At 44.6% G+C, this 18,057-nt stretch overlaps 1 protein-coding gene across 1 annotated transcript in view; it reads left to right on the plus strand.

Annotated features, from left to right (window-relative positions):
• The window catches only part of ATRN (attractin), a 150,020-nt gene that overhangs the window by 62,371 nt on the left and 69,592 nt on the right, over window positions 1–18,057 (plus strand). Inside the window, exons 11-20 of the mRNA XM_084204998.1 lie at window positions 183–267; window positions 1,737–1,957; window positions 3,123–3,244; window positions 3,759–3,897; window positions 5,695–5,876; window positions 8,138–8,354; window positions 9,435–9,620; window positions 10,936–11,169; window positions 11,829–11,966; window positions 17,945–18,038. Coding sequence (XP_084061124.1) covers window positions 183–267; window positions 1,737–1,957; window positions 3,123–3,244; window positions 3,759–3,897; window positions 5,695–5,876; window positions 8,138–8,354; window positions 9,435–9,620; window positions 10,936–11,169; window positions 11,829–11,966; window positions 17,945–18,038 — 1,618 coding nt within the window. The remainder of the gene's footprint in view (window positions 1–182; window positions 268–1,736; window positions 1,958–3,122; window positions 3,245–3,758; window positions 3,898–5,694; window positions 5,877–8,137; window positions 8,355–9,434; window positions 9,621–10,935; window positions 11,170–11,828; window positions 11,967–17,944; window positions 18,039–18,057) is intronic.

An 18,057-nucleotide genomic window follows, 5' to 3' on the forward strand; every position in this document is an offset into this window, starting at 1 on the left:
AGCTCCCTCAGGAACTTTCCACCCCTTCTCAGCTCTGTTCCTGCCCTGGCCACTCTCCAGCCCCTCAGGCCTTTGCTGAAGGATCTCATGTTCCTGGGGATCTCTCAGGAAGAAACTGCTGTGTGAGTTGTCTTGTTCATTGTCCAGAGAAACATTTCTGAAATGGTTTTTGTCACTTGCAGCCTGTGATCGATGGTCTGTGCTACCTCGCCCGGCTCTGCACCACGATGTCAACAGGTTTGGGCACTCTGCTGTGCTGTACAACAGGTGAGGGCACAGGTGTTCTGTAGGGAATGGGCATGAGTGGATGAGGAACTGCAGCACAGGGTGAGGGTCTGGTACAAACCTCCTTGTCCGTGGAGCTTTGGGCTGCCCCATCCCTGGAAGGGTCCCAGGCCAGGTTGGATGGGGTTTGGAGCAGCCTGGTCTAGAGGAAGGTGTCCCTGCACATGGCAGGGAATGGAATGAGGTGGGATTTAAGGTTTCTTCCCATCCAAACCATTCCGTGAATCTCTGAGAGTTTTCAGATCTTCACTCTCGTAATGTCTTCAGTATTCACCTGTTCCCATTAGCCCTTCTTTACTGGGCTAAACTATCTCAGCTCACTTAGTTTTTTTCAATAATTTTAATTTTTGTCATTATTTTTATATATATTTCTATTTTTTTAGTTATTTAATAATTGTGAATTTCACTGTATTTCACACTTCTTTCTTAGCTGCACTGACGACATTTATTTCCAAATCTGAATTTCCCTCATGCTTTTTAAAATTTGTCCATGTTTCACTTTACATACCTTTTCCTGTGGGGCTGCTCTTCCCCAGGCACATGATGTTCAGTATTTGGGTGAAATCTTAGGTGAGATTTTGGCTGTTTTGCCTTACAGACTGTAGTGATATCCCTGCTTCCAGATGAACAGCTGTTACTGGATCAGTGTAACCAAGTTTGAGAACTTTATTTCATAGGAGTTCTAAAATAGAATGAAAATCATAATAAAAATACTTATGATTCAACCAGAACTTCTCTTTTCAGTCGCCTTGGCCCTTCTTCACTGTATTTTTAAAGGTGCATTGACAAACACAGATGCACAAAGAATTTTTGTGTGACATATTATATAATTTATAATATTAAAATTTAATGTTTTGTCTGGTGCAGCTGGGATACTGAAAGAGTTTTGAAATCCCCTACTCGTCTCCGTACAAAATATTATTTGTTTGGGGGTTGTTTTGGGTTTTTTAGTTGACACAATGACTCTGCTCAGTTGTTACCAGCCATGCAAAGTATGGTTTTCTTACAGAGGAGCAGAGAGAGAGACAGCAACCAATTGTTTTGTTACAGTTTCTGAACTCTGGTTTAATGCTATGGTACAATCTCCCCAATTTTTAGCCTTCCTCTGTGTCTTGCCAGTATGGATTACAGGAGGATCCCACATTTTAACAGCATTTTATGTATAATCATGTTGATCAGGTCCCCTCAAAGTTTTGGCTGGTGGGCAAGATTGGTTGATGACCTTGAATAGCTTTAACTCTGTGTTGAGTCTTGCTGGCTTCTCTGAAACAGTGAAATTTGTCTGACCTTTTCTTTAGTGCCTCCCTTAACCAAGAGCTATTTATTTGCATTTATATATGCTGGCATGTGATAAAACACTTCTCTCAGACCTTAAATCCCATTTACTGGAGCAGTGCTCTGTCCATGAAAACAGCTGTGAGTTTTTCTCTCTTTGCTTCCATGCTGTCCAGCACCATGTATGTGTTTGGAGGCTTCAACAGCCTCCTCCTGAGTGACATCCTGAAGTTCACACCTGAGAGATGTGAGGCTTTTGGCAACGAGTTGTCCTGCCTGGGGGCTGGCCCTGGGGTCAGATGTGTGTGGGCTTCCCGCCCTCCCCGCTGCATCCCCTGGGAAAATGCAACACTGGATCAGCAGCAAAAGGTCTTTGAAGATTGTCCTCCCAAGCCAGGTAGGTATCCCCCTTCTTTCTGTTCCCTTTTCTGAAAGGTGTGCAGGCTTTTTCTCCTTCCAGATTCCTCCTGTGTTAATTGTGTGCCATTCCAAGGTCGGGTTTTACATGGGGGGCTGTGGTTGGGCTTCCTGTGTGCTGGGAGCCCTTCCTCTGGCCAAGGGTCATGGAGATATGGAGGTGTTTCTGTCACCTGCTCCTGAAGCTGCTTGTTCATGAGATCTTTTCCCTACCCTGCTTCTTGGACTTACTTTTCTATCCCTAACAAGCATCACCAGCCAGGGACCAGGCGTGGACCATCATTCTGTAAATGTTTGCTCCAAGAATTGACCTTGTGAGAGCCAAAAACTGGCTGAAGAGCGCCACAGGGCAAGGAAGGGCATCTGGATCTGGTGGAGTTATCCTGTACTCTTCAAAGGAGACAGCAGGAATACTGCTTTAGGAAAAGTTACTCTGTTTTTTTGGCAGGGCATTGGTACAAGATAATCTTTAAGGTCCCTTCCAACCCAAACCATTCTGGGATTCTATGATTCAATGTACAAAGGCAGATAAAATGAATTCATGTTTTAAGGTCTGATTCCTGTGTTTCCCCTTAGGATAATTTTAAACAACTTTATCCTGATACATTCATTATACAGTCCTTGATTCTGTAACAGATGTGTAGCCTCTAATTATTTAATAGAAACTGATGTAAGGGGACATTGCTTTGCTGGGCTCCCAATGCACACTACATTTTCACAAAACATAGGCAATAAATAATTGGAAAAATGAATGAAAAGTTGAAGCTTCACATGAAAATGCTCCACTTGAAAGCCAGGCTTGCAGGAAGATGGGCCTGTACTGGAGGATGGCCACTGTCCCTGTGGATATCCTCTGCCATCATTTCCCTGGGCATTAACGTGTCTTAGTTCATGTGCTTCCGTGTCTTGGTGCATTATTTTCTGGTGGTGTGTTTTAGGGTTCCTTGGGCACTAAAAATGGTTGCTGCTGTAAATAAAAGCAATTTTCTAAGAGTTCAAACACATGAAAGTACCTGATTTTAGTTGCTAACAGAAAATCTACAGTCACCGCTGTTTGGTTGTGTCTTTTGCTGTAAATAATCAAGTTCTTAGAGCTCTGTCAGGAAATGCCTGTTTTTGGTCATGCAGGTTTTTTTCTTTAATAGTTGTAGACAATGAAAAATGTGATCAGATTACAGACTGCTACAGCTGCACAGCCAACACAAACAGCTGTCAGTGGTGTTCTGACCAGTGTATCCCAGCGCACAACAACTGCACAGAGGAACAGGTAATGGCTCTTAACACTTCCCTAGTTTAAATTTGTCCTTTGGAATAGCAAATGTCCACGTTTCCATCTGTCAGTGTTATGGTCCCTGTTTTGTTATTCCCAGTGCATATCTAGCTCAAAAGTGCTACATGTTTGCATTTTTTCAACTTGATCCAAGGGTTTTGCATGGTATTTTACAATGAATTTAGGAGGATGGCTGTGGGCAGGGGAAGAGGTGGAGGTTTAACTGTAGTATGATTATTCATTAATCACATTTTGGGTTTGATATCAATAGGGCTTTCCCTAGAGAAAACAAAACAGCCCTCTTGTAAAAGCTTTAGTACAGAAAACATGTCAGGCAGTGTTTTGGGGGAGTATCTTGGATAACCAGTCCAGGCTGTGCCCAGTTCCACAGCTTTTGGATAGATAAATTGCTTTGTAGAGCTGGACTGTGATTCTAGTGTTGTAATCATGGCTGTTATAAACCCACATAGCTGGTTATCAGAAAAAGTCTCACCTGTGCTATTTATTTTAGGTTCCTGTTACTCTCTATGACAACTGTCCTAAGGATAATCCTGCCTATTACTGTAACAAAAAGACAAGTTGTAAAAGCTGTGCCATGGATCAAAACTGTCAGTGGGAACCTAGGAATCAGGAGTGCATTGCTTTGCCAGGTAGGTACTGGTACCCAATTCACCCATTCTGAAAGTTGTTGAGAGTTTTTTAAAATTTTTGTTGATTTTAGCCCCAAATCTGTAAGTTTTAGTGTTAAGATGGAGCAAATAGTGTTGTTTAATCATAACAGCTTTGGTATGAAATTTAATTTGTAGTAAATCCAGCAAGTCTGCTGGAATATTTTTCATTCTCAGTTGTCTGATGAGGACTATGATCACTCGTATAATTATTAGGCTGTATGTCATCTCTCCCTTTTCATTTGATAAAAGCTGTTGATAATAGGCTTCTGCAAGATATTAGATTTAATAATGCATGCTATTTAATTTAGAGACTAAAATTGTGCAAAAGCATAATGGCATATACTGGACAAATGAGGCAAGTAAGACCTGAAGTGTTTAAGGAAAATTCTCCTATTAGAGTGCTTCCAGTGGAGCTCACAGGAGTTGGTTATTTGTTCCCTTGCAGTAATTTTTTTTTTATCCCAATGACTGGGAGAGAAATACAGGATCTTCAGTGATTAACATTTGTATGTAATAAAATATAGAGAAAGGGGAGAAAATCCATGAGACAGGACATTTTAATGGACATGGAAAGCCTTCCCTTAGGAATGGGTAGATTTGGATATGTCCAGGTCTGGTGTTTGCCAGTCTGCAACAGTTTAAAATTGAGGAGACTTTGAAGAAGAGCAAAGAAAGTGAGAAAAACATCTTTTAGTGTGGTAGATAAAGAGGTTGGTCTGTTTTATTTGATGTAGCAAAGGGGATGATCTGATCATATGTGTAAAAAGCTCATCTGAAAAATTGACATCTGAGAGCTTTTCCATCTGTTCAGTCTGAATTCACATTGGAAATGCCCATCAGGGTTTCTTCTGTAAGGGAAATAATTAATCACAAAGTGTAAGGAGTTCTTCAGTAGTGGGGTTGTGCTCCAGTTGAAGCAGAGATTAATCCTGGAAGTTGGTGCTGTGGACAGGATTAGCACAACAACCCTCTCCTGCCAAAAGGTCCCTTGACTACTGTGGGTGAGTGGGTGGCTTCAAGACATCAACAAAATACAAGTTTTGGGGTTTTTTCCCCTCTTTCTCCTACAACAATTTTTCTGTTCAACATTGTGCTTTGATTATGTACAAATGCTGATGTCGGACTTCAGCTTCTCTGAACAGATTTCCTTCTCCTCCAATATTGTTATGTATCAACACTTCTCAGCACACCTCTAAGCCATACTGGCTTGGGATGGGGCTGTGGGTATTTCTTGATGCTAGGGTTCATAGAATCATTAATGCTGGAAAATACCTCCAAGATCCTCATGATCAACCTCTGTCCCAGCCTCACCATGGCCCTAAGCCATAGCACTAAGGGCCATGTGTGCTCATTTTCTGAACACTTCCAGGAGTGGGGACTTCAGCACTGACCCGGGCAGCCCCTTCCAATGCTTGGCAATACCTTCAGGGAAGAAATTTTCCCTGTTATGCAACCTAAACCTCTCCTGGCACAACTTAGGGGCATTTCCCCTCCTCCCTGGGAGCAGAGCCCAACCCCCCCACCTCTCCCCGGCTGTCTCCTCCTGGCAGGAGCTGTGCAGAGCCACAAGGAGTTGTGCTGAGCCTCCTTTGCTCCAGGCTGAGCCCCTTCCCGGCTCCCTCAGGAATCCTCCAGCCCCTGCCCAGCTCTGTTCCTGCCCTGGCCACGCTCCAGCCCCTCAGGCTCATTTTTTTTCAATGGTTGTTTCACTCCCTTGATTGTTGGGAAGGTCACCTGCATCTCTGAGTTCAGTTTTTTTCCCCTCCTTGTCCCCAGAAAATATCTGCGGAACAAGCTGGCATTTGGTTGGCAACTCCTGCCTGAAGATCACCAGCGCCAAGGAGAACTATGATCATGCCAAACTGTCCTGTACGTCCAACGGTGCTTTACTGGCTTCTCTCACCTCCCAGAAGAAGGTGGAATTTGTTCTGAAGGAGCTGCAGAAGATTCAGTCTTCAGTGAGTGCTTCTCTTTTCCATCCCTTACATTTATAAAGCTGTGGCTGTGGAGAAGTCCTTGCTGGAGTATTGTGTGCTCTGTACATAATGGAAATGCCTCTTAACCAAAACCAGCTGATTTTCTTTTGAAATTCAGTGTACCCTCTGGGTGCTTCTGAGCTGAAATTGTAGAGAATGTAAATGGAAAGGATAAACATAAACATACACAGTTCCTTAGAGAGATCACTTTCTGTGCTGGGATCACACCTGCATTTCCCGGGTGGAATACCAGACTGCAGCAGGAGGCCTCTCCTGACCTGTGCACAATATTTGATAAATAAAAGCCCCTTTGGGGCACTGGAGCTGCTTAATGTAAAGTGTTGAGTTATTTACTCCATTCAGAAAAGCAGCTGTTTAAAATGTCACCTTCTCATTCCACAGAGCTGTTTGGCTTACTGGGCGTTATTTGGGTGTCATTTAGTGGCAGGTGTTTTTCTGTCAGGCCCAGGGAAAAGAGAATTGGATTTTTTCCCTCTTTATGCATCAATGAAAAAAATACATGTTTTTTCCAGTCCCTAGGGGAAGAAGGGAGATGTTCAGGGCAGGTTGTGTAGGTGGTGCTACAGCCCTAACAAAGAATGATGCTGTGCATGTCTTCTAAAATCCTGGATTAGCCTGGAAAGCTGCTGTGGCCTGATGGCACATCAGAATAACAACTCCTGGATCCCAGAGACCACTGTGGGAAGCATTTTCTCTAGGAAAAATGAGGTTGGAGGCAATAGGATTGCTTTTTTTCTAGAGAGAACATGGTTCAGTACTTAAGACAAATATTCCCCTGTTAAAACAAGAACATTCCCTGCCTTGATTCCCTTTGTAGTTTTAAAATGGAGTTTCAACAATTACAGTGTTTTAGAGGGGAGTCAATTTAGCCAAGGAAAATAGGGTGCAGTTTAAGCAAGATTGTTTGTTAAATCTTTTGTAAAATGAGGAAGCCAAGCCTGGGATACTGTAAAAAATACATGATTCGGACAGCTCCAGATGTTTCTAGATATTTCAGTATCTGAGTATAGAGTAAATTCCTAAAGACACATGGTAACCCTTCCCTCATAGTGTTTAAATCTTTACACTGTGTAAAAAAGAATTGTTAATTTACAGGGTTCTTTTTCCACCTACAGAGTCCTTTGAAAGGTGAGCCTAAAGAGACTAGGAGTCTGTTTTAAGGGATATTAGGATAGAATGCTTATAAGGTGGGAAAATTATCCTGAGCTGATCCCAGCATGGGCAGCAGGGGAGGGGGGACTCTGTCCCTGTGCCTCTCCCTCAGGTGAGAGCCCACCTGCAGAGCTGCCCCAGCCCTGGGCAGATGCCAAAGGAAAGGTGGGAATTGTGTCCCTGTGCCCCTCCCTCAGGTGAGAGCCCACCTGAGAGCTGCCCCAGCCCTGGGCTGATGCCACAGGAAAGGTGGGAATTGTGTCCCTGTGCCCTCCCTCAGGTGAGAGCCCACCTGCAGAGCTGCCCCAGCCCTGGGGCCAACAGCAGGAGGACGTGGAGCTGCTGGAGAGAGCCCAGAGGAGGCCCCGGAGCTGCTGCAGGGCTGGAGCCCCTCTGCTCTGGAGCCAGGCTGGGAGAGCTGGGAATGCTCCCCTGGAGAAGGGAAGGCTCCAGGCAGAGCTCAGAGCCCCTGGCAGGGCCTGGAGGGGCTCCAGGAGAGCTGGAGAGGGACTGGGGACAAGGGACAGAGGGACAGGAGCCAGGGAATGGCTGCCACTGGGAAAGGGGAGATTGGGCTGGGATCTTGGCAAGGAATTGCTGGCTGGGAGGGTGGGCAGGGGCTGGGCTGGAATTGCCAGATTTGCTGGGGCTGCCCCTGGATCCCTGGCAGTGCCCAAGGCCAGGGTGGGCATGGGGCTGGGAGCACTGGTGGCTGTGCTGGGGGAGGCTCTGCTTTGCAGTTGCTCCTTTTTCAACTAAACTGTATGTAGATGTTTAGTAATGACAAGAAAACATGTTGGTGTTAGCATGATATGCTTTGTAACCCTGTTGCTGTTGGAAGCTGCAGTTCTAGGGTATAAAAGTGCATAAAATCAGTTTGAAGTAGGGGATTACTTATTTTAGCAGTAAAACCACATATTATACCAACAGAGCTCCAACGCTCCTCCCCAAAATGAAAGTGTGCCAAAAAATAAATTGCCACTAGAAATAGTTGTCTTATAGGATCTTTATGTTATGAATTTCGTGGCCAGCAACAGTAATTTAGATTTGACCTGCTCCTTTATTTCTAGCCCAAAACTTTGACTCCGTGGGTTGGACTGAGGAAAATCAATGTGTCCTATTGGTGCTGGGAAGACATGTCTCCCTTCACCAACACCCTCATCCAGTGGCTTCCTGGTGAACCCAGTGATGCTGGATTTTGTGGATATTTAGCTGAGCCGTCCCAACAGGGATTGAAGGCAGCATCATGTATCAACGAGGTCAACGGCACTGTCTGTGAAAGGCCAGGTAACAGCAGCTGTCTGCTTGATTTATATTTCCTGGAAGGTAAAGAGAATGTAATTTATTACATTTTAAACCAGCTGCATCATGACTTTGCCAAAGAGAAATACTTCTGAACAAGAGTCTTGTGTACATATTTCATGCAGGAAATAGAAATTTTAAAAATACCTTACCATTTATGCTGTTAACTGTAAAATATTTGAAGTACGTGATTTAAATTATTTTTTTCTTAATTGCATACCTACATGTGACATTTTAGGGTAATTATGGTATGGAGCATTCTCCTGTTTCAAAGAAATAAAAAATTAATAGTAACTTTCTGATTGAATTCCCCTTTTCCCCGTCCCCTGCTATGTAGCCAGAGGAGGATTTTATCAAAGTTTGAAATTAATTGGCCAAGACACTTTGGAGAGAACGTTGAAAAAAACAAGCTATTTACTTTTGGGAAAAGTCTTCCAGCTTTATTGAAACAGCATATCTTTTCAGATGGCTTGGTCTGTTAATTCTCCATTGTAGCTGATCATTTCTGAATACTAATTAGTGCCTCTTTAAGTATTAGGGAAGTTGGTTGATAAAAAAAAATTTTAAGTACACTGTACCAGTTGAAATCATTCTTTTTGGAAGAGCAGGATGCAAATCCTGAATGTGAAACCTGAACTCAAAATTCCATATGCTTCTACTTGCCAGCACTTGGGTTTAACCTTTGTGCTGGCTTTTATGGTCTCAGAACAGTCACTTGAAGGAAAACTTAAAGCATTGGCTCAGACTACAAACTGCTGAGTTAGTTCAGTGCTTGTTTGATGTCTGGAACTGATCAAATCACTTAAAGCATGTGCCTCCGTGCTCATGTAAAACAGGACTCTGCCCTGCACTTTGCTGGGAGGGTAACTAAGGAATGCATCAGCAGAACTGCAGAGAAAGAGAGACCTCTGCTCCACGCCCAGAGCAGCTGTGGCTGCCCCTGCATCCCTGGCAGCGCCCAGGGCTGGGTTGGACACTGGGGCTGGGAGCACCTGGGCCAGTGGGAGGTGTGGGATGGTCCCTGGGTCCGTTCCTGGCGGAGATCTGATGTTGTGCTCCCCGCAGCCAACCACAGCGCCAAGCAGTGCCGTACGCCGTGCGCGCTGCGCGCCGCCTGCGCCGAGTGCACCAGCGGCAGCTCCGAGTGCATGTGGTGCAGCAACATGCAGCAGTGCGTGGACTCCAATGCCTACGTGGCCTCCTTCCCCTACGGGCAGTGCATGGAGTGGTACACCATGAGCAGCTGTCCCCGTGAGTCACGGTACTGGGCTGGGGCTGGGGGACAGGCTGTGGAGAGCCCTGTGGGGGTGTGCTGGACGTCACCGGGATGGAGGGAACAAGGCCAGGCTGGATGGGGCTTGGAGCACCCTGCTCCAGCAGGAGGCTCCTGCCCATGGCAGGCTGTGGAACAGCACGGCCTCGTTCCAACCGGAAGCATTCTGCAATTGCCTGATTATCAAATCCAATTTAGAGTTTGCACAAGTTTTTTATTCTGAAGTATTGTCTACTTATAGACTGTATTAGGAATTCCTTTCTCATTTTAAAGAAATTATTTACTTTTTTGCCCCTTTCAGGTAGATGAGAGCAAACTGCAAATGCTTCATGGCACTTTGGAATAGTGTTTTCCTTTCAATCTGGGGTAAAAGGGCCTAAGAACTTAAAACAAGTGAAGATGTAGAAATTATTTTATTTATGTTGAATTCTTTAGGAGCTGGGTGTGAACAGGGGCATCACAAGTAGCTCAAAATGTTGCAAAATAGGAGATGAAGAAAATGAATTTAAGGAACATGAAAGTATGAACTTCCCATATTGCCAGAGGTCAAAAGTTGGAGGAAGCATCAGGCAGGAGATGAGTAAGCTAAAATAATGGAAAACAAACTTTTTTTCCTTCTTGAAGGCAAATATTGTCTATTTAAACATCAAAATAGAAAACCTGTTTATCTTGCAACACCAAGAATCCATAAAAGATTTTTCAAGATGGTCTGGGGAAAGAATTTAGTATGTAATGAGTTTGTCACCCCTAAAATCCAATCCCATTAGAGAAAGGAGGGGCTAAAGGGTGGAATTTTATTCTCCTATTTATATTCTATGCTTTTTGCCTCAGATAAGTACTTGAAATAATAGCATGTGATACTGAAATGTGGTAGGAAGAGGCTCCAAGTGACTAAACTGGTTGGTTTTTAGCCTTTGCCTCCAGATGGCTCTTTTGATCATCCGATCTATTTTAAATAAATCAGAGATGTTTTGTAGAGGGAACATTAACCTCTGGTGTTAGTGGGTGCCGTGTAATGGTTTGAAAAACCTCTGTGTGTGTTGTGCTGTTTTGTAACTCATTGACTATTGGAACCTTTGTTAATAGTTATCTTAGATTCTGGAATAAATATGCTGATAGGAATGAACCTGTTGCTGTGAATATCAGAATAAATATTTCTAGATTTGTTGAGATAAATATTTTGGTGAGATAAAAATATAGTTATAGAATACATTCTGCATTTTTTGCTGCCTGTGTTTGAGATAATGATTTATTCCAGACTTTTGTATCTTGGTTTGGTTTTTTTTTTTGTAGCTGAAAACTGCTCAGGCTACTGCACGTGTGCTCAATGCCTGGAGCAGCCGGGCTGCGGGTGGTGCACGGACCCCAGCAACACCGGCAAGGGCAAGTGCATCGAGGGCTCCTACCGGGGGCCTGTCAAGGTACCCACCCCATCCACACCAGGGAAACACAGCCTGGAGCCTGTTCTCAATGTCAGCATGTGTCCTGTGGAGAACACCTACAACTGGTCCTTTATCCAGTGTCCAGGTAAACAAGCAGCATTTAATTGTCCAACGTTTCGACTGAGTGCAAAGGGAAAGGGTTTTTAAGACTGTGGTGGTGTCCTGTGTTCCCTCCTGTTAATGGAGGGAGGAGAAGAGCCTGGAATATAAGTAGGAATTACACACTTGAAGATGGAAGGAGCTGTGAAGCAGCTGAGCTGCACAGGTTTTCTGTATGAAGACATTGTTATTTATTACTTGGGAAAAATTTTACCTTTCCCTACAAATCTTTACTGAGATTTTAGTTTTTGTTTATTTATTTTGAGGCTGTTTGAAGGCAGATCTTCCTTTGAAGGTTGTTTTCAGTGTCAGTAATGCTTAGGATTATTTTTAACTGATGTTTTTGACACAAAATCAACACTCCCCTCCCTGTTCCTTGTTCCTTAAATCCATCCCACCAGCAGCTTCCAGTCCAATGTGCATGTAATGTTTTGCAGTTCAGTTTTCCTTGTGTCACTCTAAATTCCACTCTTTGATATCCACCAGTCTCTGGGCCCATGTATTGCTAGCAAGAGACAAGAACCTCTCAGGAAGGTGCACAAAATGGTTTAATTTGTCCTCTGCACAGTGCAGCCCTCTGAGGGTCTGTGTGAGCTGTGTTGGAGTCCCAGCACTGAGAGTTTTCCTGTTTGCTGTTTCCCACAGCCTGTCAGTGTAACGGGCACAGCCGGTGTGTGAACGAGAGCGTTTGTGAGAAGTGTGAGAACCTGACCACGGGCAGGCACTGTGAGACCTGCATCTCGGGCTACTACGGGGACCCCACCAACGGGGGCACCTGCCAGCGTAAGTGCTGCCCCGAGCTCCTCCATGGCTCCCATTCTCTGCTCCTTCCTCTGCTGTCTTAACACAAAGTATATCCTGATCATTCATGTTTTCTTTCCTGCGGGTGAGGCTCAGTTCTTGTTTCTTCAAATCAAAGACACTCAAACTGCTGAGTGGAATTACATTCATTGCACGTAAAGATGATTTTATAGCCTCCTTTCTAAACGCGGAATGACCACAGTGAAAAATGTCTGTATTTTAGTGTTTGATGATCCGGTTTTTGAAAGACACAGTGTTGATCTAAATGTCTTAAACAAATTTATGCTTATCTAAGTTTCACCTTCTATTCCTTTTGGTTAATGTGTTCTGTGTTTATAGTTAAAATTGTCTGTTTCATAAAGGCTTGCAATGTTTCACTGAGGACTTGGCTGAATTTCAGTTGAGGATTAGGAGAACCTGTTAAAATTGCATTTCAGTTTGTAAAGTGCTTTGGGAATCTTTGGCGCAAAGAACCATTTTCAGCTGTGCAAGACCTAGTTAACTGGGAAAAAGTCTTCCTTGAAAGACCAATGCATTTAATATTGACAAATATACATGGAAGACTGGAGTTTTGACCTGCAACCCAATGGCATAGTTTTGAACTGCTGTGAATTTTTCAGTGCTGTGACATGGGAAGACCAGCTATAAACCAGAGACCACGTGTGAGAGGTGCAGATGTGAGGGAAGGTGCTTCTTGCTCCTAAGAGATTTAATAATAGAATTATCAAACGGTTTGGGTTGGAAGGGACCTTAAAACTCATCTCATTCCAATTCCCTGCCATGGCAGGCACACCTCCCACTGTCCCAAGCTGTTCCAAGCCCAATCCAGTCTGGCCTTGGGCACTGCCAGGGATCCAGGGGCAGCCCCAGCAAATGTGGGAATTCCAGCCCAGCCCCTGCCCACCCTCCCAGCCAGCAATTCCTTGCCAAGATCCCAGCCCAATCTCCCCTTTCCCAGTGGCAGCCATTCCCTGGCTCCTGTCCCTCTGTCCCTTGTCCCCAGTCCCTCTCCAGCTCTCCTGGAACCCCTCCAGGCCCTGCCAGGGGCTCTGAGCTCTGCCTGCAGCCTTCCCTTCTCCAGGGGAGCATTCCCAGCTCTCCCAGCCTGGCTCCAGAGCAGAGGGGCTCCAGCCCTGCAGCAGCTCCGGGGCCTCCTCTGGGCTCTCTCCAGCAGCTCCACGTCCTCCTGCTGTTGGCCCCAGGGCTGGGGCAGCTCTGCAGGTGGGCTCTCACCTGAGGGAGGGGGGCACAGGGACAGAGTCCCCCCTCCCCTGCTGCCCATGCTGGGATCAGCTCAGGCAAGGGGGGCTCTGGGCTGGGTCATGTCCAGCTCTCACCCAGCAGCACCCCCAGGTCCTTCTCCCCAGGGCCGCTCTCCAGCCATTCCCCACCCATCCTGTGTTTGTGCTCTGCCTTGCTCCAACCCCCATCCAGGACCTTCCTTGCACTTGGCCTTGTGTAACTTCATGAGGTTCACACAGTCCCATGTCTCTGCTCTGTCCAGGCCCCCTTTGGTGCTCTCCAGGTACTGTTGGAGGCCATCTAGGTCCGTCTGCATGTCCCCCTCCCCTCCAGCATGCTGACCTTTCCAGTTTGTTGTCACCGGTACACTTGCTGTGGGCTCCTCAGTCCCACTGCCCCTGTCGCCAGCAAGGATGTTAGATAGCACTGGCCCCAGTGGATTATGTTGGTGGAGTATAGTGAGGTGGAATGAAACAATTAGATACAGTGATGGAAAAGGCAGAATAAAAATAACATTGCTCAGAGCAGTGTCAGTACTTCTGTGAAATGAGTGTGAGTGGTTTGTGGCCAGCCTGGAAGAAAGAAGTAGAGGTGATTAATGAGTGGACATTGAAGACTTTTTATTGCTTCTTTCAAATGTGACAACAATCCAGTAGAAAATAGATGGATATTAATTTAGGATGTTTATTGGGAGTAGTGCTGACCTTTTGGATGAACATGAGGGTCATGGAGTCCTGTTTCCTCAGGAGGGGGGAGGTGTGATGATGGTTGAGGCTATGAAGAACTTCCCAATGGAAAGATTCGAAGAAGGGAGTGAAAAACTCACAGGGATACAGCTGCCTTCCTTAGAGCAAAGGGATACGGAATTCCAACACACAGCACAGCAACAGGAATCTTTGACACAGAGGAGAAGGTGCATCCCTGACACTTGATTTCACAACGTTATCTGCCAGATAAAATACTGCTGATACTCATATACTCATTTCAGGTGAAGATACTTTGAAATGCTCTAAAGTCTACTTGTAAGTAATGAATAAATTGAGGCTTAGTTGCCTGAGAAAATACAGAATTCTACCCTGAGCTTTCAGTTTTAATCACTGGATCACAATGTGCCTGTTGGTAGGTGTCGCTTTTCCATGTATGTGGAAATGGAGAGTAAGTTGCTTTGGACTCTTGGGCATGAGGATTGTCCCAAAATAGTTTGTTGTTGAGATAATGAATGACAGACTGAAATCATCCAGATGCCTGAAAAAGAAATTAGAAAATGTGTAGAGAGATTGTGGAGCAGTGTTCATTCCTTATCTGATGGAACCAGTAGCTCATGTCAAAAGTGCTTTGCTCTCAAGTGCTTTGGAACCAGGTTTTTAATTTGCTGTGATTTAGCACTGTTTACTGGGAAGGGGAAAGAATGAGGGAAGCAGGAGCCTGGGCAGAAAGACTGAGGTGGATTGGGAAAGGGAAAGCAAGAGCAAATCACCCTATCTGATGCAGCCAGGCTGACTTCTGCCTATTAGTCATTTTTGCTTGGTGAAAACCTTTCCAGAGGGGAATTCTTCAGATAAGGATTGGCTGATGGGTAGCAGAACTAGCTCCTATTTTCTCCCTTCTCTTAGCTGTGGTCCTTCCATCCTTTCCCATTAATAATGTGCTGATTTCACTCTTTTTGTGCATTTGCGAGCAATACTTAGTGCTGCTCTCTTTTTAGAGCCCACAGTCACAGTTATGCTGCAGACTATTGTTGTACACTCCAGTCTGACACACCTACAAACATCTGTGTGCTTGCACACTCACTGCCTAGTGTGAGTCCTGGGATCATAGAATGGTTTGGGTGTGAAGGGTTCTAATAGACCACCCAGTGCCACCCCTGCCATGGCAGGGACACCTCCCACTGTCCCAGGTGCTCCAGCCCCAGTGTCCAGCCTGGCCTTGGGCACTGCCAGGGATCCAGGGGCAGCCCCAGCTGCTCTGGGCACCCTGTGCCAGGGCCTGCCCACCCTCCCAGGGGAACAATTCCTTCCCCATATCCTGTCTAACCCTGCCCTCTTTTATTGCAATGCCTTCAGTCCTGCATATCTCTGGAAAAAGTCCCAACACAAGATTATATTACTTGTGTTGAAAATATTTTGTCAAACTGCAGTTATTTCCCTGAAAAAATTGTTTGCATCACATCATACACCCTGGTGTTGGCAGAGCTAGGCAGATAATAACTAAATGGCAGGTAAATCACTCCTCAGAGGTTGCTTTTAGGAAGTGTCCAAGTAGAGAAGTATTAATCGGGAAAGGCAGGAAATGCAGCACATCAAATGTAAAAATAGCTGCAAGGTGCTTTCTCTGCATTCACGATTTTTCTGAATTTTCTGGTTAAAGTTTCCCATGAAAATATGCTGGTGGGAGATAAGGAAGTTATTTGCAAGTGAAGGGAAGGCACTATTATGGCTGAAATCAGATTGCAGCTGTGGCAGCGCTTCTGAACATATCTATGCAGCCTTCACTGGTGGCTGGTGAGTTGCTGGCGCCATGGACCTGCCTGATTCCCCCTCCCAGGGCTCAGGGGACCTTGCAGGGCAGCTGAAGCACGTGGCATGGAGGAGCAGTGTTGGGCAGGTGGCTGATGGTGTTGCCATTGGGAAGCTGGCCCATCACAAGCACAGAAAGAGCAGTATGGACCCCCATGACCATCTCTGAGTGAGCCTGTGACCCCTGGTTTGTGGAGAAGGTAGAAGGAACACCAGCAGGTGGAAGGTGGTTCATAATCAGGCTGTTACCATGATTCACAGTCAAAAAGCCATTTCCACTGCATGTGGGTTTCTGCTCTGTCCTCTGACTCTGGTGGGAAATTGTCCTTTGTAGACTCCAGCGGGCTTGTCTAGAACATTCTATCAATAGTTTGTTTCCAAAGTTTAAAGTTCTCTGAAAAGCCATGAGAAGATGTCTCTGTGCATATTCCAGTTATTTAGTGAATGATCTCCAGTTACAGGCTTGTAGGACAGTGGATAAATGAAGAGATTCTGTTGTTTTAAATAGAGATATTTGAGTGTTCAGTCTTCTTGATATGGTAAAGAGCAGAGAGGAAAGAAAAATTAATGTTATTGCTCAAGATGCTGCAATCTGCCTTTACACAACCCAAGCTAAAAAAACAAGAGAAATTTCATGTATGTTCATATTGAATATTGATCCAACGCCATTCTGCTTCCCTTGCACAAAGCATAAGGAAAGAAGTACAAGACATTCTCAATAGTACTAAGACTTATTTTTCTTTAAGTGGCAGTAATGAAAAGAGTGTTTCCTTCACAGAATACAATTATTTTGTTGAATTTTCATTCAGTCTCCTTGTTCCAACAATAGGCCTTTTTGCTTCTTCCTATTTTGCTCTGTGTTGCTGCTAGGAAACCACTCATCCACATCTGAGAAGCACAATTAAGTGTCCCTGATACAGTATAGCTTCCATTATGTGCCAACAGAAAGAAGATATCAAAAGGATTCCTAAAATAAGGTCCAAGGCTGGCAGAGATATTCAGGATGGGGACTTGATGTCTAAGAATCTGCTGGTACATTGATTGGCATGGCTGCTTAATGAGGAGGAATATGTCTTCTTAACAAGGAGGCTCCAGCCTTTAAAGCATCTTGTTCCCAGCAAGCTCAAGGACCATAAACACGGGATCTTTGCTTTGTGTAGTTTTTTCCTTATATTGTACACTCTGCTGTGCACAGCTCCAGATGGATGCACCTGCATTGGCAGAACAACTCCTAAATGGCACCTACATGCCAGAAGTTGTTAAATCCATTCTTGCAGTGATAGTGAACAAGATGTCAAAGTCAACTGGCTGTGTAGGCTTTGTTCTTACTTGTTGGTTTTGTTTTGGGGTTTTTGTGAATGATTCTCCTCTACATCTTTGTAAATAAATGTCTCAAAGAGTGTCAATATGAGCATTTAGCTTAAATCAGGAGCATTTTTGTGAAGAAAATCTCCTGTATGTCCTCACCATGCTACCTTGGGTTGGATCTTGAGCAGACTCAGGTGTATGAGGTGGTCTGTTTTGGGCATGCCCCAAACCTGAAGTAGTTCAGGGCTTTGCAGGTTTGCTTCAACCACAACTCAATGACATTCAGCACAAAGTTATCCTAAAATACATTGGGGAGTGCACCCCAGCTAGTCCCAGCATGGACATCATCATCATCTTAACACCTGATGTTTTCTGTTGATGCTGTTGATAATGACATTGTTTCCTCGGTAGGACTGATGAAATTCTATTTTTCCCAAGGCCTGTTTGTTTATTTCTGGAAAAAGCCCTTGAAGTCCCATGGGGTTGGTTTTGTTTTCCCAATTCTTCTCTCAAGAGTTTTGAGTTTGACTGAAATGTGTTAACAAGCCCAAAATTATTTCAAATATTGTCTTTTCATTCCTAGTTATGATATCACCCCTGCTGTCTAACAATAGGAGAGGAAGTTAAATGAATTTTTGAGGCTAAAAAGCTGAGTCTGATGATGATTTCATACAAAACACCAGTCCTGGGTATCCTGTGCTTGCTCTGTTTTGATGCACAGTTCTATTTTCATCTGCCTTCTGTAGCACAAAGAAAGCAAAGGGTACCAAATGACTTTTCATCTGCACGTTAATTGTTGATGTATCTCAGTTTGACAACTAAAGGACTTAATTGCTATTGAATTTGTTTCTCTTCTTCATTCAACGTTGCATCTTCTCCCCCTCTGCTCAACAGCTTGCAAGTGCAATGGCCACGCGTCCGTCTGCAACACAAACACAGGGAAATGTTTCTGCACAACCAAGGGAATCAAAGGAGATGAGTGTCAGCTGTGAGTTCATTTCCCTTCT

This window comes from Fringilla coelebs (assembly GCF_963513975.1).
Source record: "Fringilla coelebs genome assembly, chromosome: 4".
Classification (NCBI taxonomy): Eukaryota; Metazoa; Chordata; class Aves; order Passeriformes; family Fringillidae; genus Fringilla; species Fringilla coelebs.